General features: G+C 42.0%; 1 protein-coding gene across 4 annotated transcripts in view; it reads right to left on the bottom strand.

Moving 5' to 3' along the window:
- Window positions 1-26,212, bottom strand: part of NUP214 (nucleoporin 214) — a 97,671-nt gene that overhangs the window by 19,375 nt on the left and 52,084 nt on the right. For 3 of the 4 annotated variants that reach the window (XM_046667207.1, XM_046667225.1, XM_046667216.1), the window contains exons 25-30: window positions 20,548-20,623; window positions 18,619-18,697; window positions 15,682-15,775; window positions 13,795-13,856; window positions 9,551-11,377; window positions 7,467-7,537 (exon numbers count right to left, since the gene is read on the bottom strand). In XM_046667207.1, the coding sequence (XP_046523163.1) occupies window positions 7,467-7,537; window positions 9,551-11,377; window positions 13,795-13,856; window positions 15,682-15,775; window positions 18,619-18,697; window positions 20,548-20,623 (2,209 nt within the window). The remainder of the gene's footprint in view (window positions 1-7,466; window positions 7,538-9,550; window positions 11,378-13,794; window positions 13,857-15,681; window positions 15,776-18,618; window positions 18,698-20,547; window positions 20,624-26,212) is intronic. The other variant, XM_046667233.1, reaches the window with a different exon arrangement.

Raw genomic sequence — 26,212 nt, 5'->3', positions numbered from 1 at the left:
CCAGTCTATGCCCTGCTTTTTCATTTTCATAACAAAGTCTTTTGGTGAGTATTAGTTTGCAATTGTGATGAAGTCTAGTTTTCTAATTTTCTTCTTTTACAGTTAGTGCTTTTTGTGTTCTAAGAAATGTTCGTCTACTTAATGGTTTCTTAACAGCGGCATTATTGACATTTTGGGCTGGGTAACTGTCTTGGAGGGCTGTAGGATGCTCTGCAGCATCTCCGGGCCTCTACCCAATAGATGCCAGTAGCATCTCCTACTTACGAGGACCAAACATGTCTCCAGACATTGTGATTGGGAAACTCCCCTGGGGGCAAAACTGATGCCAGTTGAGAGCCACTGGTCTACTCCAAAGTAAGCAAAGACATTCTTTCTGCCTTTTTGCTATGGCTGTCATATATCTAATATCTCGTTACAACCACACAAGACATTGCTTCCTTGTATGTCACGAGTCTTTCTTCTTTAGCTGCTTTGAATTCTTTCTTTTTCTATTTGGTTTTCAGAAGCTAAACTATGATGTGTCTAGGTGTAGTTTTCTGATTTTTTTTGGTTGGGGTTTGCAGTTTCTTGGACTTGTAGATTCCTGCTTTTCAACAAATTTGGAAAAGCTTGGCCCTTGTCTCTTCAAGTATTTTTTCCTACCCCATTCTGTCTCCTCTCCTTCTGGGACTCTGATTACACATACATTGGACTGTCTGATACTCTTGCACAGGTCACTAATGTCCTGTCCAATCTTTTTTCAGTCTCTCTGATCTTCATCTTAGATAACTTCTACTGACATTATCTTCAAGTTCACGTTCTTTTGCAGTGTTCACTGTTAAACCTGTCTAACCATTTTTTATTGCAGATGCTAGATTTAAACTTCAGATACAGATCCAGATTTTCCATTTGTTTTGTAATCCTCATTTCTCTGCTGAGATTCCTTACTCAACCATTCTTTTATTTTCCTGTAAATTCTTGAGCACAATAATTATTTTCAAGTTTTTGCCTGCTAGTTCTAATATGTGGATCTCTAAGGTGTTTTTAGCTGATTTCTAAAACAGGATTGTGGGTCCCCCTTTTATTTTTGCTTCTCAGTGGGCTACATAATTTTCTTTTGGTATGTTGGACTTTGCATACAGAACAGCGGTGTGGTGACTGAAGAACACTAATATTTTTCCTAGAGGGTGAGAGCCTCTCTTTCATCTGTATCCCAGAGTGAGGAGCTAATTACTCGGATTTCACGACGTGTTGAGTTGACTGTGAACTGAGGCACAGATTCAAGAATGAACTCTCCTCTGGTTAGCCCAACACTGTCTTTGCTAGGGTTTAGGTGATCTGTCTTATACGTGATGGAGCCTGGAGCCAGGAGGCAGCTCGGCTCCAGCATTACCTTTGGATTCAACAGGTCCAGGGAATAGGGGATTGCAAGACGGTGTAAATTCTTTCTGCTTTTCAGTCCTGCCTTTATTCCCTTTCTCTCAGCAAAAGTGGGAGAGGGATGGATAGGGAGGATTTTTATACCATACAAATTACTGTTGTACTTGCATGTCTTTAGATCCCAATTTTTTTTAAAAACAGCCTTACTGGGATATAATTCATATACCATACAACTTACTGATTTAAAGTATAAAATTCAATAGTTTCTGGTGTATCACATTATTAACCTTAAAAGAATTGTGGTAAAATAGATATAACATGAACTTGCAATTTTAACCATTTTTGACTATATAATTCAGTAGTATTAATTACATTCACAATGTTGCACAACCAACACAATCTATTTCCAAAATGTTTTCATCACTGCAACCGAAATTCTGTAAGCATTAAGCAATAACTCTCCATTCCCTCCTCTCCCCAGCCCCTGGGAATCTCTAATCCACTTTCCACCTCTATGAATTTACCTACTTAAATATTTCATTTAAGCAGAATCATACAATATTTGTCTCTTTTTGTCTGGCTTATTTTACTTAGCATAATGTATTCAAGGTTCATCCACGTGTAGTATGAATCAGAACTTTGAAGGCTGAATAATATTCCATTGTATGCATATACCATTTCGCTTATCCAGTGACCCACTGATGGACACTTGGGTTGTTTCTACCTTTTGGCCATTGTGAATAACACTGTAATGAACACCGGCAAACAAGTGTCTGTCTGAGGCTCTGGTTTCAACGCCTTTGGGTATATGCCTAAAAGTGGAATTGCTGGGTCAGATGATAATTCCATATCTGGCTTTCTGAGGAACCATCAAACTGTTTTCCATAGCAGCTGCACCATTTTATATTCCAACCAGCAATGTATGAGGGTTCCAATTTCTCCAAATCCTTGTCAATACTTGTTATTTTTTATTTTTTAAAATTATAGCCATGCTAATGAGTGTGGAGTGGTATCTCACTGTGGTTTTGATTTTCATTTTCCTAATGTTTAATGCTATTGATCACCTTTTCATGTGTTTACTGGTCATTTGTTTTGCTTGTCCCCATTGTTGCCAATAACTTTTTCTGTCTTTTCCAGGTAAATTTCCTGTCTTCAGCAAGGCCCCTCTTGCACCTTCCCAAACCCAGACCTGACATTTGTCCCCAGAAGCTGCTGTATCACAGTGCTCACTTATGATGGACTCCCTTCTCTGGAAATGAGTTCAACAAGGCTTTCTTGTTGTCACTCTTTGAGAGTCCCATTGGGACAGACTGTATTTTCCAAAGATGGCCAGAGCAATATTTCTAGACTCACAGGCTCTTCTAGAGCAGAAGGTGAAGTCCACTCCTCTCCCCTTGAGCCTGGGTGGGACTCTGTGGCTGCCCTGAACAAGAGGATGCACCAGGAATGATGCTCTGAGACTTCCGAGCATCATAAAAGATTCTATAGCTCCTGCCGTGCTCCGTCTCTTTCTTGGAATATTCCTCCTTAAAATCCAGCCACCACGTGTGGGGAAGCCCAGGCCACACAGAGAAGCCACATTTAGATGTTCTAGCCAAGAGCTCCAGTTAGGGTCTGAACCAACAACCAAGCCAATCACTGGAGATAGATGGATACATAGACGAAAACAAGTAAGTAAATGGTCCAAGGTTTTGGGGTAATTCGTTACACAGCACTGGCTAATTCCAATACCCATAGAATGACTGTGATTTTCACACTATCTGCAGTTTTCTTCATGTTATAATGGGAGCGAAGGTCTTCTATATCCTAGATTTTTCTGAGGGTACCCCTACTATCTGAAAACTCATTCATTTTCACAATGTCTGTCATGTGCTAGCCACAGTCCTAAGCACCGGGGATACAGCAATGAATATAAGAGAAAAAGCCCATGCCATCATAGACAAAATACTGATTTGCATTTCTGGCCCCTCTAATTGCAAACATAATTTCTATGAGGAAGAATATGGAGGGGTGTTACGAGGCAATAAGGAGTTAATCACAGTAAAGTTTTCTATCTCTTGGCTCAACAGTATTCTGGGAGAGTGACCCAGGTAGCTCTCTACTTCGTTCATTTTCACAGCTAGGTAACCTTCAACTACAGAATAATACCAGTTCATCTAGTTGATAAACATTGGGGTTGCTTCTGGTTTTGGGTTATTATAACAATGTTGCTATTAACACTCTCCTATCCTGGCACACATGTGCATGAGTTTCTCTAAAGAACAAACCTAGGAGTGAAACTGCTGGTCCTACTAGATGATGCCAAACTATTTTCCCACGTGGTTGTACCAACTTACACCCCGACTCAGAACGTGTGTGTGTTTCCGTTGCTCTGTATATTTGCTGGCATTTGGTACCATCGGGCTTTTAATTTTTGTTCTTATAGGTGCATATCTCTTTGTGGTTTTAATTTGTATTACTAATTAAGTTGAATATGTTCATTGGTTCTCTGGCTGTGCTTTACTTTTTTATGTTTTGTTCCTTCTTGTTTTAAAAATTGTGGTAAAATATAAAGAAAACATTATTTAAAGCATTTTCAAGTATACAATTCAATGGCATTAAGTACATTCACAATGTTGAACAACCAATATTATCCTTTTTATGAAGTCTTTCACCGATTTTCTTTCCATTGTATTTTTTCCCCCCCCGAGGAAGATTAGCCCCGAGCTAACTGCTGCCAATTCTCCTTTTTTTGCTGAGGAAGACTGGCCCTGAGCTAACATCCATGCCCATCTTCCTCTACTTTATTTGTGGGACGCCTACCACAGCATGGTGTGCCAAGCGGTGCCATGTCCGCACCGGGATCCAAACCAGTGAACCCCAGGCCACAGAAGCGGAACGTGCGAATTTAACCGCTGCGCCACCAGGCCGGCCCCTCCGTTGTATTTTTAGTTAAGCTCACAAATCTAATGTGTAGAGAACTCAGTGAATTTTGACATATAACTGTTTATAATGTTCAACATGTCAATCACTGTTAGTACTCTAGAAGGCTCCTCTGTACCCCATCTTTAACGCCCTCACAGTAACCAAGGTGCTGACCTCTCTCATGACAGCAGAGTTCGGCCTGCACTTGACTCCAGGTAAATGCAACCCAGCAGCGTGCACTCTTGCGCCTGGCTTTCACTCAACACCGTCTGCGGGATTCCTCTGTTTGTTTGTGTAGGAGCAGCACATTCTATTTCACCGCTTTGCAGTATTCCACTGTGTAAACACACCACCATTTATCTATTCTCCAGCTGACCAGCATTCGGGCTGCTTTCTGGTTTTGGCTCTTACGAATATACTACTACGAACATGCCCATCCCCATCATCGGTGAACAAAGGCACTCCTTCCTGTTGACTGCAGATCTAGAGGGAGACCTGCGGGGTCAGTGGGGATTTTGTGCATCTAGTTTCCATACTACCAGGTGGGTTTCCAAGGCAATTATATGACTCTGCTTCCCCACAGCAATGAGTGAGTGTCTCCTTGCTCTGCTCCCTCCCCAGTACTGGGGGTTGCCAGCCCTTTCCATTTTAGCCATCTTGGCAGGGGTGTAGTTGTCTTTTTCCTTTTTGATTTGTATTTATATATTCTGAATACAACTACTCTGTTGGTTACACAGGCTGCAATTTTCCTATTTCATGGCTTGTTTTACCCTAAAATTAAGAAAGCTATAATTTTAGTGAGGTCAAACTTTCCTTCTGCCTGAAGAATATCCTTTAGATTTCCCTCAGGTCTGGCAGGCATGAACTCTCTCAGTATCTCTCTGAAAAACGTCTTGTTCCACCTCAGTCCTTAAAGATACATTTTGCTGGTAGATAGGCTGCTTCTGGCTTTCAGTGTCATTGCTGGGATGGCAGCTGTCAGTTCAACTACTGCTCCTTTGAAAGGAGCCTGTCTTTTTCCTCTGAGTACGCTGAATATTTTATCTTTGTACTTCTGCAGTTTCACCACGATAGGTCTTGGATCACTTTCCTTTTACACGTTCTGCTTGGCATTTTGAATCTGTGGGTTACTATTTCTATTTGTTTTGGAAATTGATGTCTTTTTCTCTTCTAATACTGCCATAATTCTTTCTCTCTCCTCTTTCTGATTAAGTGTATGTTAGATTTTCTTCTAGGATTTTTGCCCTCTCTGTTGTATTTTCCATCATTTTTGCTCTCCATAACGCATTCCAGATAATTTAATCTTACCTACCTTCCAGTTCAAGGGTCAGCAAACTATAGCCCCTGGGCCAAATACAGGCTGCTGTCTGTTTTGTAACTAAAGCTTTCTGGGAACACAGTCATGCTGCCTCATTTACGTATTGTCTATGGCTGCTTTTGTGCTACACTGGCAGAGTTGACTAGTTGTGCCAGAAACGGTACGTAGCCCTCCAAGTCTAAAATACCATTTGGCCCTTTACAGATAAAGTTGGCTGATCCCTGGTCTAGTATATTGCTGTTCTCTTCAGCTGGGTCTGATCTGCTGATTTTAAATCTTAATTATATTTTTCTATAAGTTCTATTTGGTTCTTTTTCAAAGGTGCTGTGACCCGTCTTATAATTTCTTCTTCTTTACTGGTATTTTCAAGTTTGTGTTTTCTTTCTTTTAAACATGTAAAACAGCTGTTTTACAGTCTCGAAGTCTTCGCAAATACAAAGCTGATGTTTATTCTGGCTCTTGCTCAAAGTTCGCTGTTTCCTTGTGTGACTAATTTCAGTGTGGGAATCGGTGTGCTTTAAAATGATCTGAGGCCTAGAGTAAAGTTACTCCTCTTCAGAGTGGTCTGTGCTGCTTTTGCCAGAGACCAGGAGACACTACCATCCTAGGATCACGTCAGGTCACATTCGCAGGCTGAGACTGATGAATCTGAAGTCCCAGCTCACTGTGGGGAGGGTGTCCTTTAGACTCCTCACTTTGCACACATCTTGGTTAGCGATTTCTGCCCCTTTGCCCTTTGGGGTTATTAAAATAGCAAATTTACATCTTCTCAGAGAAGTAAATGCTCTCAGGGCAAAACTGGCTTCTGCGCTCCCCTCACTTCTACAGGTTCCCATTTTACTTTTAATTTGGCTTGGTAAATACTTTGTTAGCTTCTCAGTGCTTTTAAAACTATGGTTTTCATGTTTTATCTAGCATCTTTAGCTATCCTCAACAGGGAACTTGGTTTGAATGACCTAACCCACCATTACCAGAACTAGAATCAGAAGTTTCATTTCTCTTTGTCAAGGGTCACTGACTAGGGCAGAGCCTAACTTCAAAGGAAAAAGATGATAATGAGAATCTCTTACTGAAGATGTGTAAGAGACATATAATACGCCTACCACTTTATTAGCTACTGGATGAACACCAATGCTACCTTCAGAAAGTCACAATCATTTCCAATATGTCAGAGTACCCTCCTTCAGAAGGACTCCTCAAGAGGCTACTGTCATCTACCACTGGCATGCGATGTTAACAGTAAATTCAACCTCTCTGGGTCCTCAGTGTCTGCATCTGTCAAATGGGGATGGTAACAGCACCTACCTTGTGGAAGTACTAATGATTACACGTGTCAATTTGTAGAAAGCACTTAACACGGTGCCTGGCACACAGATAACCACAGCTATACACACTGAAACAGCTCAGGTCACTAAAAGGAGTCCCTGGACGACACATAGCTTAGCACAGGGGCCATATATGGTTTCTGTTGCATATTCTTCCTCTTCTTTTTGTTTAAACAACCATTTACAAAGGTAAAAACCATTCTTAGCTCAAGGACCTTAAAAAAAAAAACAAGGCCAAGGAGGGGATTCTGCCTATGGGTTGTCGTTTGTCAACCCCTGGCCTAACAGAACAGGCAGAAGACTGATGGAAATCAGGCAATGTGCTTTTAAAGTGCTTTCCTAGAGGACTGTCAAACAAGGATCAAAATTGTAGTGATTCTCTCAAATGAGAGGCTGAGACTTCTGCAGCCCCCAGGGAGCTAAAGAAGGCGAAGCCTGAGAACCCCACCCGGCTGTCTGCTGGGGGTGGGTGTATAACATGAACTGACTATATTACACAGGAACAACATGGATGCGTTTGATATATGTTGACACAAACAGGGGCAAACATAAGTATATACCTGGCCAAAGACTGTTCCACCAGTACTGGCTGCTTGACCAAACAAAGAACCAGTATTACCAGACCCAAAACCTGTAAAATAAAAAGAAAACAAAAGTTTAATTCGGATGAGTCTTTTACAACATCAAAGCGGTTTGTTGTTTTTTTCTTAAATAGCATTCAGGTGTGTAAGGTACCCCACAATACATCAACTCACGAATAAAATTTGTTTTCCTATCTAGGAATGGAGTAAATAATTTAAAGACCTTTCTTCATTGCTAACATTTTATAATAGTATAAATTCCAAAGTCCCAAGAACTGAATCCTTGTCTCCTACCAAACCCCAGCCAGGTGGGGACCAATAAAACGGTATACTCTCAGAGTAGCTCTTCCCAGATGTTTAGCTGCCAAGAAGTCTTTCCACTGACTGACTGACTGAATATCATAAATAGCTCCCCTCCCCCATTTCCGCTCCTCTCAATTTCCAGATTCTTTCTGGGTTGTTTATCTTTCTTCTAGGTGGCATTACATGGTTGAGGTGCTGGGTTGAACAGGGCCTGGGAAAACCAGCAGAACTATACATTACAACAAAAGGGCCCTAGACGAGGAGGTGGAGGGCACGAGTTCCATTCTTGTCTGTCACTGATCTAGGAGGTAAGCTCAGGCAACTCTTAAGTCCTCAAGCAGGGCTGGAGCAGACTGCTTAGGTGCCTTTCCACCGAGTTACTATGTGAAACAAGAATTCCTCAGAGGTTCCCACTTGTGCTGACATAGCTTGATTACACCTGACTGTAGAACAAAGGAGGCACTGGAGATAGTGTTAAATATCCTGCTCTCTTTAGACACACCTGGCCTTTTCCCTGCGCCTTCTCTAGACCAAGTGATCACACTGCCCATCACTTAGACAGGCTACCCAGCCCGTCACAGGGCATCAGGTGAGTCGCAAAACTGCCTTTCACCACTTGGCCTCGTAGCTAAACTGAGCGAGAACTTAACAAACATCTGTCAAAGGAAGAAGGAAAAGATTTCCTTTCTAATAAATTATGAACCATATTCAAATAAATTACACCAAAGGAATCAATTAGCAGTTACCTATAATCCTGCAAACTAAGGAATCATTGATCCTCGTTTCTCCCCCAGAGCTCAACTGCTGAAGAAATGCCTTTCATAAGACAACCATCAGAAAGTAAAACTCAGAAAGGATTTTCAAATTGTCCTGTCTATTGCTAACTTTTAGAAGTAAAATTGAACACACAATAGAGAGGATTATGTTTTACTTTAAAGAACAGTGAAGTTTGGGGGCCGACTGCACGGCCGAGTGGTTAAAGTTCTGTGTGCTCCGCTTCGGTGGCCCGGGTTCACGGGTTTGGATCTGGGTGTGGACCTGCTCCACCTGTCAGCCATGCTGTGGAGGCGTCCCACATACAAAGGGGAGGAAGACTGGTACTGATGTTAGCTCAGGGCTAATCCTCCTCAATCAAAAAAAGAGGAAGACTGGCAACAGATGTTAGCTCAGGGCGGATCTTCCTCACACACACACACACGAAAGTGAAATTTAAAGTTTTTTTTTTTAATTACAACATTGAAAACAGAAAAAATCCCAACTTTTCAAATGTCAGCATCTGCCCTTCTAGCAAGCAAGATGGTGTCAGAGGACAGATCAAACAGCAGCAGGGCAGTGAACGAGGCTGAGGAGTTCGGCAGGCAAGCTGCGGCTTCACCAAGGGCACTAAAGGACATCGGATCAGTCATCGTGAGGCTTGACGGTTGCGGACATAATGACCTGTAACGTGCCTTCCACATTTAAAATTTCATATTTATGAGTCATTCATTACTTGCCATGACCTTAAACTTGTTTTTTCCCCCATGAAACTGGCACTCTGGTGGCTAGGAGAGTGGAGAACTTGCTGAGAAGCAAAACCGGAGCTACAGTGATTAGGCCAAAGACAATCCTGAGACGGCCAGTGCTCCGAGCTCCCTCCTTGATTTCACGGTCTGTTTTGTTGGTTTTCCCTTTCTTTCAATTACAAAAGTAATACAGGTATGCTGCAAATGTTCCAAATAATACAGAGGGCAACAAAGTAAAAATCTTCCATAAATTCTTACCTGAAGCTTGACAAAAGCTAAACCCAGAGGACGATGCTGCCGTGGTGCTCGCCGAGGTGGCACCAAACACAGAGCCACCCTGCCCGAAGCTAGGGCTCTGGCCGAAAGCGATGGGTGTGCTTTGGCCAAACAGCCCTCCTCCTGTGTTGGCAGAAGACTGTCCGAACGAGAAGGAGCTGGAGCTACTGGTGCCTGAAGAGGCACCGAAGACATTCCCACTGGTAGACGTGGGGGCAGAGGACACCGGCTGACCAAAGGCGGGCACTGAGCTGAACCCAGGCTGACTGAAGGGAAAGCTGCTTGCGGGGCTGCTGCTCGACTGTCCAAAGGCTGGGGCCTGCCCAAACGTCGTCTGTCCAAAGACCCCTGTGGCAGAGGTGCCAAAAGCCGGACTGCCAAACCCTGAGCTGCTGACCTGGGGCGGGGCAGTTGCCGTGCTGGCGATGCTGCCTGTCTGCTGCCCAAACAGGCTAGGTGCAGTGCTGGCTGCCACCTGCCCAAACATGGGGGTGGCTGAGGGGGCAGTGGCTGTATTGCTGGTGAGCTGGCTGAAAGCTGAGCTAGAACTGGCAGCAGGTGGCTGAGTGAAGACAGATGAGCCAGAAGTGACAGTCCCAAACACAGCTGGTTCCGTAGCTGGGCTTGGAGCAACACTGGAAACGGCACTGGAGGCTGTGGGGGGGCTTGATGTCTCTACAGCCAGAGGGGCCGCATTTGGGACTGTAGCTGCTGTGACGGCAGTCTGCCCGGGCACCGGAAGGCTGGAAGCAGGAGATGCCAGTTCCACCTTGACGTCAGGGAGCCTGGTGGCTGCGGGAGCGGCCTCAGTGGAAGGGGCTATGAGACTGGCGGCAGACGCTGCAGCACTGGGGCTGCCGACAGCAGGCTGGGCAAGAGCAGGTTCTTTTTTAACAGAGTCAGAAGGTTGCAGAGGAGCCTGGGGAGGTACGGCCGACTGCTGTTGCCCTAGGAGCGAGGCTGATGATGCTGAGACCTCACTGTTGCCTGGCTTCTCAGGCGAAGCTGATGACGGGGCCTCCTCTGTGCTTTTACCAGAGGACACAGACAGGGTGGAAGCAGATGTTGAATTCAGGAAGCTATCAAATGGCAATATGGAGAATGATGGAGGAAGGGGAGTGGCAGTGGTAGCTGATGGTGGGGCAGATGGGGGCAAGGTACTACTCGTCTGTTGGCCTCCAAAAGAAAAAACAGGCTTGCTGCCACCTACAGACATCCCACCAAAACTGACTACGCCAGAGGCTATCGCACTGGGGAGTGACAGACCGCCAAAGACGCCAGTGGAGGAAGTGCTCGTGCTCGTGCTCGCTGCAGCTGCTGGTGCTACTGTGGTGGCGGTCACAGAGGAGGTCACAGGGGGCTCCACATGCTTCCCTAACACTGGAGGGCCAGTGAAACTAAATCCCGAGGGCACAGTTGAAGCCTTGGTTGGCTGTGCACTAGTTAGGCTTGTGGATGAAGCCTTACTGGTTGGCTTTGTAGAATCATCTGCTTGGCCAACCCGCAGTCCTGAGAAACTACCCAGAGTCTCTCCAGCCAAAGGACTCGGAAACAGAAGCTCTTCCACCTTGGACGGCGGGCTTTCCAGCTTGCCAGAGGGCGTGGAAAGAGCACTTCCAGGAGGTGCGACAGGTCTGCTGCCCGATGGAGCAGACTCTCCTGGAGAAGCAACGGCAGTGCCAGTGGTGTGCGGTGCTGTCACTCCTGAGGGAGGTGAGCTTTCAGGAATGGTCTCGTAAAAAGGTTTGCCTCCCCCGCCAAAGGAGAACGTGTCGAGCTGGTTTGACTCTTTAGTGGGGGGTGCTGCCCCTAGCAAGAAAAAGAAATTAGGAATGGGTTGGATTGAGCAAAATACGACCTATCACACTTCCTGACGAGCTCTCAGCCAAAGTCTCTCTCCTGCCCTGACACAGTCAGGGAGAGCTGGCTCCAGAGCAGTCCTCCTCAGGGAGGACGGGACGAACGCTTCTCCCTGGGAACGTCAGTGAGCTCTGAGTCACCTCACTGAGGCGAAGAGCACAAGTGCTGCTTTTACAACCATTAAATCACAACAAACACACCATAGCCAGAATACATGAAATGCATGTATTCTCCCAGAACAGAATCAAAAGGCATCCTCCCTTCTTTTCTCCTGTGTGTCCTCTCCTCAATGACATTCTTGGCACAGTACTAGCCTATGGACCTCCGGATACACCAGGAAATGATCCAAAATGGAAGTTTTTCCAAGCAAATAAAGTGCCAATCTACAATCATTTTTCCGCACAATTAAGAGCTACTTCCTAGAGCTCTCTTCAGTAAGTGGTCTTACGGAGGCAGCATGGACTACTGGTCAAGGACAAGGGCTCTGGAGCTGGGCACTCTGCCACCTGCTGGCTGTGCAACTCTGGAACAGTTACTTTACCTCTCTGGGCTTCACTTTCCCCATTTGGAAAATAGAGATAGTAACAGTACCTACCTCACAGAGTTGTTACACAGATTAAATGAAATAAAGGTAAAGTACACAGAATAAGGTCTGGCCAAACAATAACTTGTCAGTAAATAAAAGTAATTAAAATTTTGTATTTACAAACTAAAATTAGCCTACTGCAAGGGTTTACTGGTGTTCCTAACTGCATATTATTTTAAGAAGTCTGGCTGTCATGAATTCCCAGGAACACAGCAAAGCCCCTACCAGCTGTGCGTAACTCCAGAAGACCTCCCTGTATCACTGGTGTTGTATGGAATTGTTTATGGTTTTGGATTGTTGTCTATCCGTGTATTAATGAAAATGTCTATAGAATTACCATTGTATTTTACTACTTTTTTATTTTATTTAGGATTTTGACAATCGTCTGTTCCTCTCCAATCTTTCTACATCGCTGAGTTGTTTTCCCCTAGAAAGTGAGGCTGGGGAGGAGGTGGCTCTTGAGCGTACTCTGCCGCATCTAAGTGGCCAGAGGTTAGAAAAGCATTCCAAGAATCACTGTCGCAGAGAGAAAGGAATGAAATCAACAACGCTTTAAGTGCCACATATGGATCAGGTTTAGGAAGTCTGCTATGTTTTCAGCTCCCTAATCTCTCTTTAGGAGATCCCTTTTTCACTAAAAAACTTCTAGGGGCTGGCCCCGTGGCCGAGCGGTTAAGTTCGCGCGCTCCGCTGCAGGCGGCCCAGTGTTTCGTTGGTTCGAATCCTGGGCGCGGACATGGCACTGCTCATCAGACCACGCTGAGGCAGCGTCCCACATGCCACAACTAGAAGAACCCACAACGAAGAATACACAACTATGTACGGGGGGCTTTGGGGAGAAAAAGGAAAAAATAAAATCTTTAAAAAAAAAAAAAAAACTTCTACCACTTGGGTTGGCACACAGAAAACACTCAAAAAATATTTGTCGAATGAATAGATGAAAGATGGTCATTGTGTTATTTATTACAGGAAAACTTGGAAACAACCTACATGTTCAACAGGTGAATAGTTAAATAAATTATGGCATATCCACAAGATAAAAATTATGTAGCCATTAAAAATGACATTTATACAAGATTTTCAATAATATTGGAAAATTCCCAAGAGATTCTGTTAAACAAAGTAAAATGAAAGACAAAAATCCCAGAAGGAAATAGAACTGCAATGGTATGAGTCAGGGGTCCACTGTGTGATTCCAGAACATATCACTTCCATAAGAAAAGGTTTCTTTTTAAAATAAAAGAAAATAAACTTAATTACTTAAACTGAGAGCTGGAAGACACTTAAAAAATGCACTTGGTTCTTTATAGGTCCTCAAATTCTTTTAAATGTTAAAAATATGCTAGTTGATGGACTTGTAACAACACTTATGGGACCGATGTGTTTGCTGATAGGTTATCAAGGAAAAAAGATGAGTTTGGTCTTTTATTTCTGTAATACTATGTCTATCTCACTCTATAAATTAAAGAAATTTTAAATTGCAAACAAAAAAAGATGAAGAAAATAATTTTAATTCACATGTTAACCTTCACATTTAAAGCACAGCTTTGCTTTTCTTGAAGCAAATCTTTTGCCTGTTCTTAATAATGAAGATAGACAGAGGTCCTCCCCAATAGTTTCTTAATCCCGCCCATTTCTAACACATAATATCAACAGCAAATTTATTGCAGATACTTGAAGCAAGGCTGAGCAGCAAGCAAAATGTCGAGATATCTGTAGGAAAAGCAGCTGCACTTGCGTGGGGGAAACGGACGTTAACACGGTGCTACGCAGACTGTACCTTGTGTGGCAGTGAAGTTAGAAGACGGTGCTGGCGTCACTATCCCGAAATTAAAGCCAGTCCTAGGAAGTGGAAGAAGAGAAGTTAAGAAGGAACAAACCGCAGGCACAATGTTGCCTTTTAATATCACACTTTATAATTCATTCACAAAATCTGCTCTCAAGGAATTTACAATCTAGAAGAGAAACAATAGAGTAAAAGCACAACTCTCTGCAGCAGTAAAGCCACGCCAAGATCTCCAAGCAGGGAGAGGCACTTTGTGGCTAAGAAGGGAGCAGCAGTTGCGAAGGCCGTGGAGGGACGGCTGCGCTTTCCACGGCAAAGGTTTGGGCGGGGACCTATTCCAAGGAAAGCAACGTAGTAGTAGTAGAAACGCACTAGGAATGTGCCCTCGGGAAAGGTGGCAGAGCAAGTGGCCCTGCCCGTCCCAGGGAAGGAGACAAGCTGGGCCGGATCAGGGAGAGACTCTTATAACCCATCCCAAGGTCAAAGAGCACGTCAGGAACGCTCCAGACCACTAGGGGGGGATGATGGAGAGCATGGAACAGAAGCTAGTGTCTCTGCTGTTTTGACAGAACTCTTAGTTCTACACTGGGAAAACTGACTTCAAAACCTTTTGACTCCTTTTATCATCTCCTCTCCCCTCCTGCACATTTTCCTTACATTGTGAGCAAAGACACCATAGCCAAAGAGGAAAATTCGGCTCAAGTATGAACCAGAATAGACTATCCACTGTGATAAAAGCTAAGAATTAAATATCTTATCATATTTAAAAAAAACTCTCTTTGTCTCAACTTTGGTGAAGAAATTTTATCTACTGGAGGTAAGCCATTGACCCAATGACCCAAACCTTTTCAGCTTATTTTTAAAATGGGAAGAAGAGTACCAGTTCACAGAAGTAAAGATTATCAGCATTTGTGAAAGATGCAGTAACGCCTGGCACTGACGTACTCTTTAAAATTTGCTCCAAACTATCTTTACAGCTAAAAAAAATATATATACATAAAAATGTAATTTCCCCCCTCAAATTCTAACACTCTCTTTTCTCTCTGTGTTACGTTGCAGATGCTTAAGAAACAAATTAATTCAGGAAAAAGAGATTGTGATTAATATGATTCCAGTTACAAAATAATAAACTGAAAGAGGTTTTTCTAATGGACCTGAATGTGCAACCCTTCCATGGCAAAAAATCTTTGGAGAGGTTTTTATCTCAGCCACACAGAGCCCAACTCCACCCGCCAAAGGAGAGGAGCTTCGGCCACTTTCACAGATTGCAACATGAGTGCTTGTAGTACAGAGAACAGGCTCTCTCCCCAAGCTTAAGAAATGTTTCCCTTGGAATGAAGGTTAAAAGACTCGTTTTTAAAAATGACTCCACTTTACAAATACAGCCATCATCACTTTGTAAAAAATGAATCAGGAACAGACTTCCCCACATCTTTCTAAAACCCAAATTTTCAAACAACTACTGTCTTTCATGACCTTCTCTCAGAGTCTGGTATATTGACCTCTCAGTGTAGTAATGCCAATCCAAATGTCATCTAGCCCCCAACGACGCCAGAGGGAAAACATCTCTGTGTGACAAACTACATCAACCACAGACTCTGACACAGACCCGCTGCCCAAGGAAAATGAAGCTCATCCTAAACAACAAAACAAACAAACACGTAATAACATGGGTATAAACTAGGATTGAAAAGGGGAAACAGATTGACTTTAGGACATTAAGCTACCGCCACTATCATCAGGTGTATTATTGCAGTGATAAGAACTCTGGGTTCATGTACAGTTAATAAGCATATAAATACATCTACTGATTGTAAGATTTGGGAAAGCCACCTATAAGGGCACTGACGATTTGCCACAAAACTTAAGTTCATTACTGACCCTGATGGAGAAAATGAGAAAGGCTTGCTGAACTGCCCAACAGCAGACGACGGTGTAGAAGTCACAGAGGTTTCAATCTTGGCTGTCCCCGGCCCTGAAATTATGGAGAAAAATAAGAACATTACAAAAAGTCAGTTAGAAACACTGTTCCAGCCTGTGATGCTCTGCAGCACTGTCTGTGTGGTGCCTCTCAGAGCGCAGCTCCAGGTCTGGGGGCCTCACATGTGCCCTGTGACAGTCAGCGGCCAAGCGGGAGAGCGTGTTGCCTAACTTATGCTCCAGGTCTCTGAACTTGTTCTTTGGCTCTGTCAGTGTTAATTCCAAAAGAAGACATGTCACAGTCTCCTTTCCAGAAAAGATATCAAAATAATTCTAGAGGAGTTTAAATTTAAAACTTTAAAAGTAGATTTATAATTACTGAAATATACTAAAGGAAAAAAACCCCAAGAGAAACAGGTTAATAAGTTAAATACCTCTGAGTAGTGACTTTAAGGCTATTTGCTTTCTTCCTACGTTTCTGAATTTTCCATAGATTATGTTGTATTTAACAAATAACAGTTTTCTTTTAAATGAGAGAGGTAATACACGATTACTGTGATACAGAGAAGCGCAGAAAGTTAAAGAGCAGCCCATCACCCTCCCCACACGCGAGTTCACTGTAATCACTCACAGTGTGGGGTATTATCTTCAGTCTTTCCCCTACTGCTCTACTTTTAAAAGGGGGAGGAGAATGGGAAAACTGCATTTAAAAAGCTCAAATCAACCCAAACCAAACAATAAGAAAAAGTATCTTCTCCTTAAATGAGTATGGGGCAAATACTAGCAAAATTATTTTTAAAACTACTATAATACATATGGTGTGTACAAGGATGTTTAATGCAGCCTTGCTCATAATCTTGAAAAGTGAGAAACAATCAAAACTCTCAGCAGAGTGCTGGTAAAACTTAACAGGATGCAACGAGACAACCAAGTCCTGGGGTGCCCTTAAAATGAGTGAGGGAGAGCCGTACCAGATCTGGAGAGAAGAACGGGATAGTCACTGGAAGGGGCTGAGGGGAGAGGGGCAAACAGATTACAAACCATATATACAGGATATGCCTATTTATTTTAAAAAGCAACAATGAAGTAACCTCAAGAGATACACACCAAGTCGTTAAGGGCTGTCACCTCTGGAATACAGAGCTCACAGGGCAGCTTTCACTCTCTACACTGTGCATCTCTACCCCATGGACTTTCCTGTGGACCTGGAACAGTTTTTTTTTTTTTTTTTTTTTTTAATTGAGTTAATGATAGGTTACAATCTTGTGAAATTTCAGTTGTACATTAATGTTTGTCAGTCATGTTGTAGGTGCACCACTTCACCCTTTGTGGCCACCCCACCTTTCCCCTGGTATCCACTAAACTGTGGAACAGTTTTATAATCAGAAAAACAATGAAGGTATTTCCATTGTTAATCAATAAGACAACTATTCTATAGAGGTTTCAGAAATGCTTTTTTCCTCCCTAAAGAAATTTTTTGCAAACTTTTAAATAGTATGTTTTCAGGGAAATTTTCCTACCCAAAAAAAGTTCTTTTCTTTTGATTATCCAGCAAGTGAAAAGAGAAGCTAATACCTAGTAATGAGAGAGAATATTTCAAAATCATCACTGAAGGATGAACCTGAGAAACTTCTCTGCAAGCAAGTCATGCTAATAGCATAAGACATGCATTCCCTTAGATTTCCTTGACTCTTCACTTCAGGAGTGACAAAAAGCTCGCCGATGAAGTCTTTGAAAGAAATTAGGATATGTGATCTCCCAAAAACTTTTTCTAAAATATTAGCCAGAAATGGAAACAAATTTCTTAATCTAATAAACAATTCAAAACTCTCTGACAATTCCACTACATTTTTCCTTTCAATATAAAGCTTTAGATCCCAGTCAAGGAGTGCTATGATCTCCTTCTCATGTAAGGCTTACATAACAACCGTAGTTCTGCATTAATCCAAATTCCAGAACACAACTTTAGCTTATGCAGTGATTTTCTTCTGAGTGCAAGGAATATTTACGGAAGATAAATCCAATATCCAATCAGAAAGCTTCTGATTACAGAGGAAGTGGCAGTGATTGTCTGACTGAGTAGAGATTATGGAAAGCAGGCTGCTAATGTGTGAAGCTCAGCATCTCTAACAGACTGAACTTGAAGACCCACTTGAGAGCATGAATCAAAATAAAGGCCAGAGTCCAAGAGTGTGGTGAAAACACAGGACTGCAGGCAGCACAAGACCCTTGAAGCAGAAAGCAACACGCGACAAATAAGAGTGGGTTATAAAAAAGAAGCCACCAAAAGGGGATGCTGACGAAGACTCCACACGAAAATTAGGTTACACATACAGGCGTGTTTCTGCTTCAGGTGGGCTTGGGCACCGGGGACGCCTGGTCACAGCACTCACTAATTTTAGTTAAGAATATTATGCTTGAGTAACTGCTGGAAGTATGTGAAGCCATAAAATCTTTTAATATTGACCTTACATCCACTCTGAGATCTTACAATGTAACAGATTCGTTTTACTTTCCGTGTTTTACCGGCTTTTGAATTGTCGTTGTGAGCCAAGAGAATTTTTCATTCCTTTTACTAGAAGAAATAGAGTGTTCAATGTTCCAATCCACTTCTCTCTAAACCCTGCTTATCCAGCAAGGCAGGTAAAGACAATACTTTTGCTCCTTTTTAGGAAAAACATTTAAAGGAAGGTCTTCTCCTATTGCTTTCAAATTTCAGAAGTCTGCAGCGCTGCTGAAGGGCTCACTGACTTCCTGGAGATTCTTCATCAACTGAGGCTTCTGGATATCTCTTTACTTATTTCCCATGTTAACTGCCTTTGTGATCTAGAACAATAAACTCTATTGTGGACCATTTCTTTCACCTTTATTTACACTAAAACAAAAATGCAAACTGACCTGAAGCTTTATCACCAGATGACAAGTGACTGGCCGCTGGTGTGGGCCCAGATAGCTTTAGGGAATTGATTAGCGATCCCTATAACAGAACATAAACAACGTGTTTATATGGAACCACTAACCATTCCCTGGAATAAAGGAACATGTAAAATGACAACACAGTTTAAAATAAGCAAGCATAACCACTTTTTTAGGTTAATTTTTTACAGTTTCTATTTAAGTCGATATTTTTAAGTGCTTACCATATGTAAGAGATCCTATCAGAGGATGGAAGCGGTAATATTCTGCAAGCTCCAAGAAAGCAGTCATGCCTGTCTAGCTTGTGGCTCTTTTCTCAGTGCCTGGCGCATAAGCTGCACTGGAGTACTTGGCAGACGAATGAAGAAGTAAATGGATAGAACGGGTTCCGGCTCTCAATAAACGCATGCTAAGGTTAAAAAGCAAAGCAGTTTGACTGATCCCTCTCCAGTCACTGTTCTTTTACTCTTGTTTGTCGTGACTCATACCTTACCATGTGTTCTCCAAGGTGAACATAGAAATCTCCAGAAGAGTGACCAAACACTAAATGCTTAAATGCCATTTAAGTCACAGCAAACTGAGGAATAGAGAGCCATGTTTGAAAAGGCGCAACAGGCAAGTTCTTATGTTCAGTCTCCAACACAATCTAAAATTACTTTTCTCAGAGACAGACAGAAGAGTTGCAGAGAAACCAGGTTTTCTCAAGGAAGCTTCAGAGACAGCTTGATCAAGCTTTCAGGCATCTCCTACAGTTTTCTTCTGGATTGTTTAACTGTTTACAATATTGTGGGGGACTGGAATTGGCCACCCCAAGATATGTCTCTTTGGCGTGAGGATTATTTCAGACTAGTTACTTTTAGAAAACTGCAGACAGGAAAGCAACTCTGAAAAGTAGAATTTAGTTACCCCTTGTTAAGAGACATTTACATTGTAAAGGAAATCTCCACCTGTAAAGGAAGGAATCTCCCTCTCTGTACCAGGAAGAAGGGGGATGAACTTATCTCTAGAAACTCTTATCAATGTGGAAGGCAAGGACTTAAATCTGCATCTTGTTTACTGTACTTGTCTGGTAACCTCCTGTAACTGATTCGCCCCACCCCCAACATCATCCTTTGCCTTTAGCTGAGGAGGATCTTTAAGGTGGTGGCTTCAGCCATTTTGGTGAGTTGCTCAGGTTGCCTGAGCCTCTCCCATGTATACATGTTATAAAGCTTTGTTTAATTTTCTCCTGTTATTCTGTCTCGTGAATTTAGTTTGTTCTCTGGCCAGAAGAACCCACAGCGGGTACAGGAAATGTCTTCCTCCTCTACAGTTATATACCCTATTTTTGTAAGAGACAGTGTTTATCAGGCAAAAGCCTGAAAGTAGACATAACAAACATCACTGACTAAGCAAGCTCTGAAAAACAGATTGCAGGAGAAAGCAAGAGAACCTCTCTCCAGATGCTGCTCCTGAAAGGTATGTGAAAGAAGCAAAAGAGAGGAAGAAGGGAGAAGACCTGGTTCCAGCTCTGCTTCCACCGCTTACTAACCGTGTGAGCTTGCAGTAGTCACCTGAGCCTCAGCCTCTGCATTAGTGAAACGTAGCTAAATACCTGTCTATTGCACTTGGTTGTTGTATCGGTTAACTAAGATAATGTTAAGTGCGAGTAAATTGCAAACCCAGATACTCCATACAAATGCAAGGTACTGGAATTATGACTCAAGATTACTACACGCAGAATGTCAAATGGCCAAATGAGGCCCTGACTGACACACTATGTCAAGACTGGCATAAACTGCAGGGCAAGGGTCACAGGTCTTCGTTAGACTCATAGTTTATTTAAACAAAATGAGAAGTTAACACAGTATTGTCTTCAGTTGCAAAGACAGTCACTGCATGACTGTTACAAAGCAAAAATCCATGAGTTACCTGCTTAGCTTGGTTAGCAGCCACCGGGGTCAACACGGGGTGAGGTGTTTTGGCTGCAGAGTACGGCACTGAAGAACTGAAAAATACAAAGCAGACACTCCAGAGAAAGGCATGACTGGGTGAAAATCACATTCGCCCTTGAGCCAACCTTCTGTCCAAGAAATAATACCAATTTTAGGTAGACTATATATGTCTGGGACCCTAACCACAGTCACTTGACATTTTTCTGATAGAAGAATAAACTGTTTAAATCAAATTTGGGTCTTTAGCATAAAAGTCACGGCAGTGGCTTTAAAACTTACTGTGTTCCTGCAATCCTAAGAAAAAAAGTCTTAGCTATTCAGAAGTAGATCTTTCTCTATCTGGAGAGTAAGCCCTCTCCACCCCCGCCTCCTCCACACTCCATCTCTAGTTCTGGACCACGTGAGGAATTCCTGATCCTCTTTTCCAAGCCTGAGAAAACGTTCATCAGGATCTATGGGATGCACACAATGTGCTGCATATACGGCTCAGAGGTGTTACTCAAGGAAGAGGTCTCAGCTTCTCACAGCAACCGTGCCCAAGAGCCTGGTGCTCAGCAGGTGGGCACATGAGAGTCAATGTGCCACGTTCCGTTTCCAGCCTGCACCTTCGCTACAGTGTGAAAAGTGCATCCATTCTCTGTAGAAAGAGCTCTCACTGTCTTCTGTCAACCCTGAACACACAATGCAGGGACCTGCTGTTTCAATACTTAGTGTTGATAGGCGAGGAAAAAAAAACCCACCTCTTTAATGTAATCACAGCTGAAAGCTCTATTCGTGGTCCTGGGAACAATTTTTTCAATCGGTTTACCTGTGCTCAGACCAGAGCTACTCTGACCGCTATGTATAGCAGCAGGAGCTGTAGGATCTGTTTTTATTTTTCAGAACTCCCCCAAGATTTATAGAGGATTAATATTTCTCCATCAAAAAATTAACTTGAAAGAGGAAAGAAAAAATAGGCTCATGCCTCATAGAAGAAAATCATCCAACAAGCGAGCAATCTTACAAGCACCCCGGGATTCTCTGCTGGAATAACACAGGAGCCCTCCCACACAAACACTACCAATTGAGAGAAGAAAAAACGACGTTATTTCCAAGAAACAAAAGCCCCTTTATTTTTAACTGAAGATAGAAGAAGCTATAAGTGTGCGGCTCTCTGAAGCAACACATCCCCGCCCCCCGAGCCGTCCCACCAAGCAGGCACTCAGGGGCAGCGGCCCCTCCCCTCCACTGAATCTCCGACAGAAGACAGGCCTGTGCGAGAGAGGCTGCTGGGGCGGAGGAATCCCTGGGCAGACAGCGCACTGGGACAGAGAAAGGGTTTGCACACAAGAGAATCACAAGGGAAATGAAAACCTTCCATGCTTTCTCAAAGACCAGCAAAAAAAAATTAGAAATAAAAATAAAAGCGGCAACTTACCGAATTTTAGAACATTTTTTACACCCAAAATTTAGTTATGACATGATGGTAAATTAAATCACGCACGAGGCAGATTGAGTATAATTACTGTTTGATTTACTTGTGATAATGCTACAAATCTCTTGAGTATCCTAAATCCCCAAACTATCAAATTAGGATTCACAGTACCCATACACCGGGCCACGTGACAACCCTGCAGAGAAATGCTGCTCAGCGCAATCAGCATCAGACCAACTGACTAGATTGGATCCACCATGATGGAAAAGTGCAAACGGGATGGTTGGTGGCAAAACAGTTAAGTTCATGTGCTCCGCTTTGGCGGCCTGGGGTTTGCTGCGTCAGATGCTGGGTGCAGACCTATGCACCGCTTGGCAAGCCATGCTGTGGCAGGTGTCCCACACATAAAGTAGAGGAAGAGGGCAAGGAAGTTCGCTCACGGCCAATCTTCCTCAGCAAAAAGAGAAGGAGTGGTGGTGGATGTTAGCTCAGGGCTAATCTTCCTCAAAAAAAGAAAAAAAAGACTGCAAACAGAAGAGAAGAGAATACTACCAAATAAACACGTTCACAGATTTGCGCATGATCATGAACCAAAACAATGGAAATCAACAGCTAGAAATGTTCAACAGAAGATGGAAAAGCCAAATTCAAAACTATCATATTTTGGATGACTTTCGAGCAATACAAACCTGAAAGAGATCATCAGAAATTCATTTGACATGCTCTGTTCCACAAGTGAAAACAAAAATCAAAGGACCACAAGCAGAAAATGGCACTGTAACACTGCTCCAAAGAAACACACACTGCATGTGTCTACGAATGACATTTACATTACTGGTGACACTCGAGGGCTGCTTAGAAATGAGTAAGGCAGTCACACAGCTTTGCTGGGAAAGATGATTCCAACAGAACCAAAGTCCTCCGACTCTCCACCACCCAGGCCACTCGGACAGAAATTAAATATTAAATACGATGAACACGGAAAAATGTCACAAAAAACCTGTTTCAAACATCATCTTGAATTATACAAGAGTCATTTTTTCCTCTGTTTTTTGCCACACCCTATCAGCACTACTTGCTGACATAGGCAGACAAATGACACACGTTCTAGGCATGTGTACTCTACACACAATTATAAAATTGAGTTACGACTGTGAAGCATTACAATGTCACCCAGGCCCTTTCTTAGTGGCACCTTAAACTGTAATCAACTCTAACGAGGTAAATATTCATACTACTGCTGTGAAGGAGCCAACTACTCATCCTTTCACTTATGTCAACATTTTAAAGGGCTTAAAAAACAAGAGACTTGGTTACGTTCTATTTTGGTAAATCCTAACCATTATCATGCATATCTTTTTATACATTCATATTTGACACAGCGAATCTAAACTGTGAAAGCTACTAAAGTTAACCATTTAACGAACTACGAAGTTTTTGGTAATAATTTAAAGGTGACGCAAGTAAGCAGACAGGACTATTTATCAGCAGCAATTAAAGAAACAAAAAAATCAGGAGAGAAAAAGAAAGAAAATAATAGAGGCTATTGAAAACAAATGCTCTCAGTTCATTTTTTTCACCTGTCAGGTTGGCAGTAACCCTGAAGTTTGATGATCAGGCGAAGACAAGGGGAAGCGGAGAGTCATAGATTGCTTGTGGGAGACAACTGATACAAGCACTACTGAGAGAAGTTTGGGAATAATTGTCAAGATTATATGTACACGTATATGTATATTGACACACACATATGGACAGCTCCTTCAGTTCAGCAGTCTTGTATTTGAGAATTTGTCCAACAGATACAGCTTCAAGTGTGCAAAATGATCTATGTACCCAATTATTTATTTTAGCATTCTTGGTAACAGCACAACAAACAGGTGCACCCCCAAATGTCAGTCAGTAGAGAAAAAAAGAAGCTATCAATTCATTTGTAGGAGTTTCTTATGTCCATCAATGCAGATTGTAACTGCCAACTATTGTGCCCTATTGGCAAATTTTATTCTTTGAAGATTCAAATATTTTCCAAAATATCACCTAAAAGTCTGCTAAATCAAACTGCAGTTCCTGCATGAATATGTAGGTGCTAAATACCTTCATTGGAACTGCGCTAGAGCTTTGAAAAAGACTTATATTATACAGGAAAACAGGAGATTCTGTTAAGAAGAATTTATAATGACATGGAAAATGTTAACAATTAAGTTTCATGATTAAGCTGAAAAAAGAGGTTACACAGCAGCATGCATTCAAATTTTACTTTAAAAAACTAATTTTTAACACAATAAAGATGAATAAACATGCACACAGTGATTAAACATTTGTGGTGAGAATAAAGCTGATTTTAATTTTGTTCTTTTACCTCTGTTTTTTATAATGTCTACAATGAACATTTGCAGTAAGAAAAATAAAAGGATGAAGGTTTTTTAAGGTTATGGTCAGTACTGAGGTTATTATTTTTAAAGTGGGGCAACATCTTTAAGTCATTGGGGGAAAAAACTATCAACCTAGAATTCTCTACTCAGTGAAAATATCTTTCAAAAACAAAGGTGAAATAAAGACTTTGGTAGACACACAAAAGCTGAAATAATTCAGATCTCCACCTGAAGAAAATGTTAAAGAAGTCCTTCAAGCAGAAGGAAAGTCATACCAGATGGAAAGCTGGGACTAAACAAAGGAATGAAAAACACCAGAAACAATAACTACACAGATAGGCAAAAGATATTTTCTTCTTTTTGATCTGTTTAAAGGATAATCAGCTCTTTACAACAACATATCATGGGGTTTATAACATAAGGAGAAGTAAAATGTACAACAATAGCACAAAGGCAGAGAGAGAAGAATAGAATACTCTTATAAAATTCTTATACTATATTTTTCTCTTTTTTGAGGAAGATTAGCCCTGAGCTAACTACTGCCAATCCTCCTCTTTTTGCTGAGGAAGACTGGCCCTGAGCTAACATCTGTGCCCATCTTCCTCTACTTTATATGTGGGGCGCCTACCACAGCATGGCTTGCCAAGTGGTGCCATGTCCACACCCGGGATCCGAACCGGTGAACCCCGGGCCCCCGAAGCAGAACGTGCAAACTTAACTGCTGCGCCACCGGGCCAGCCCCTCTTATACTATATTTTAGTTGTCTATCATTACTTGAAGACAGACTGTACTTAAGTTAAAGATGTATACTATCAACTCTAATGCAACCACTTAAATAACACACAGAGTTACAGCTAACAAGCCAACAAGAAAGATAAAACAGACTCATAAAAAAGAACCCAAAAGAAGGCAGAAAAAGGAAAAATGGAATCAACAACAAATGGGATAAAGAGGAACAAATGGGATAAATTTAACCTACCATATGCAATATAGTAGGTTAAAAGCCAAACATGTCAATAATCACATTAAATGTAAACAATCCTAGCACTCCAATTTAAAGTCATAGATTGTCAGATTGCATAAAAAAGTAAAGACCCAACTAAATGCAATTTATAAGAAATCCATTTTAAATATAACGACACAAACTAGGTTCAAAATAAAGGGTGGAAAAAAGATACCACACTAGCACTCAACAAAGAAAGCTGGATTAGTTACATTAATATAGGAGAAAGTAGATTTCAGAGCAATTAATCTCAGCAAGGATAAAGAGGGTCATTTTGTAATGATAACTGGGTAATTTCATTAAAAGAACAGAACAATCCTAAACATTCATGCAACTAATAACAGAACTTCAACATGAAGCAAAAACTGATAAAACTGCAAGGAAAATAAGCAAATCCACAACTGCAGTTGAAAATACCAACCACACTCTCAATAATTGATGGAACAAGTAGACAGAAACCACTGAGAACACAGAAGACTTGAACAACACTACTGACCACCTTCATTTAATTGACATTTATAGAACGCTCTAATCAACAAGAGCAGAATACATGTTCTTTTGAAGAGCACACAGAACATTTCCCAAGACGACTGACATTCTAGGTCAGGAGCTGGCAAACTACAGACTAAGGGTCAGCTGCCTGTTTTTGTAAAGTTTTACGGTAACACAACCATTCCCATTTACTTACATATTGTCTACGGCTGCATTCAGGCTACAAAGGCAGAATGGAGTAGTGGAGACAGAGACCACATGTCCTGCAAGCCTAAAATATTTCCTATCTGGCCCTTTAAGAATAATCTTGCTGATCTCAGTTCTCGGTCATAAAAAAAGTCTCAACGAATCTAAAGAAGTAAGG

This window comes from Equus quagga, chromosome 1 (assembly GCF_021613505.1).
Source record: "Equus quagga isolate Etosha38 chromosome 1, UCLA_HA_Equagga_1.0, whole genome shotgun sequence".
NCBI lineage: Eukaryota > Metazoa > Chordata > Mammalia > Perissodactyla > Equidae > Equus > Equus quagga.
Note: the sequence above shows the minus strand (reverse complement) of the source record. Positions and strands in the feature narration are given on the sequence as shown.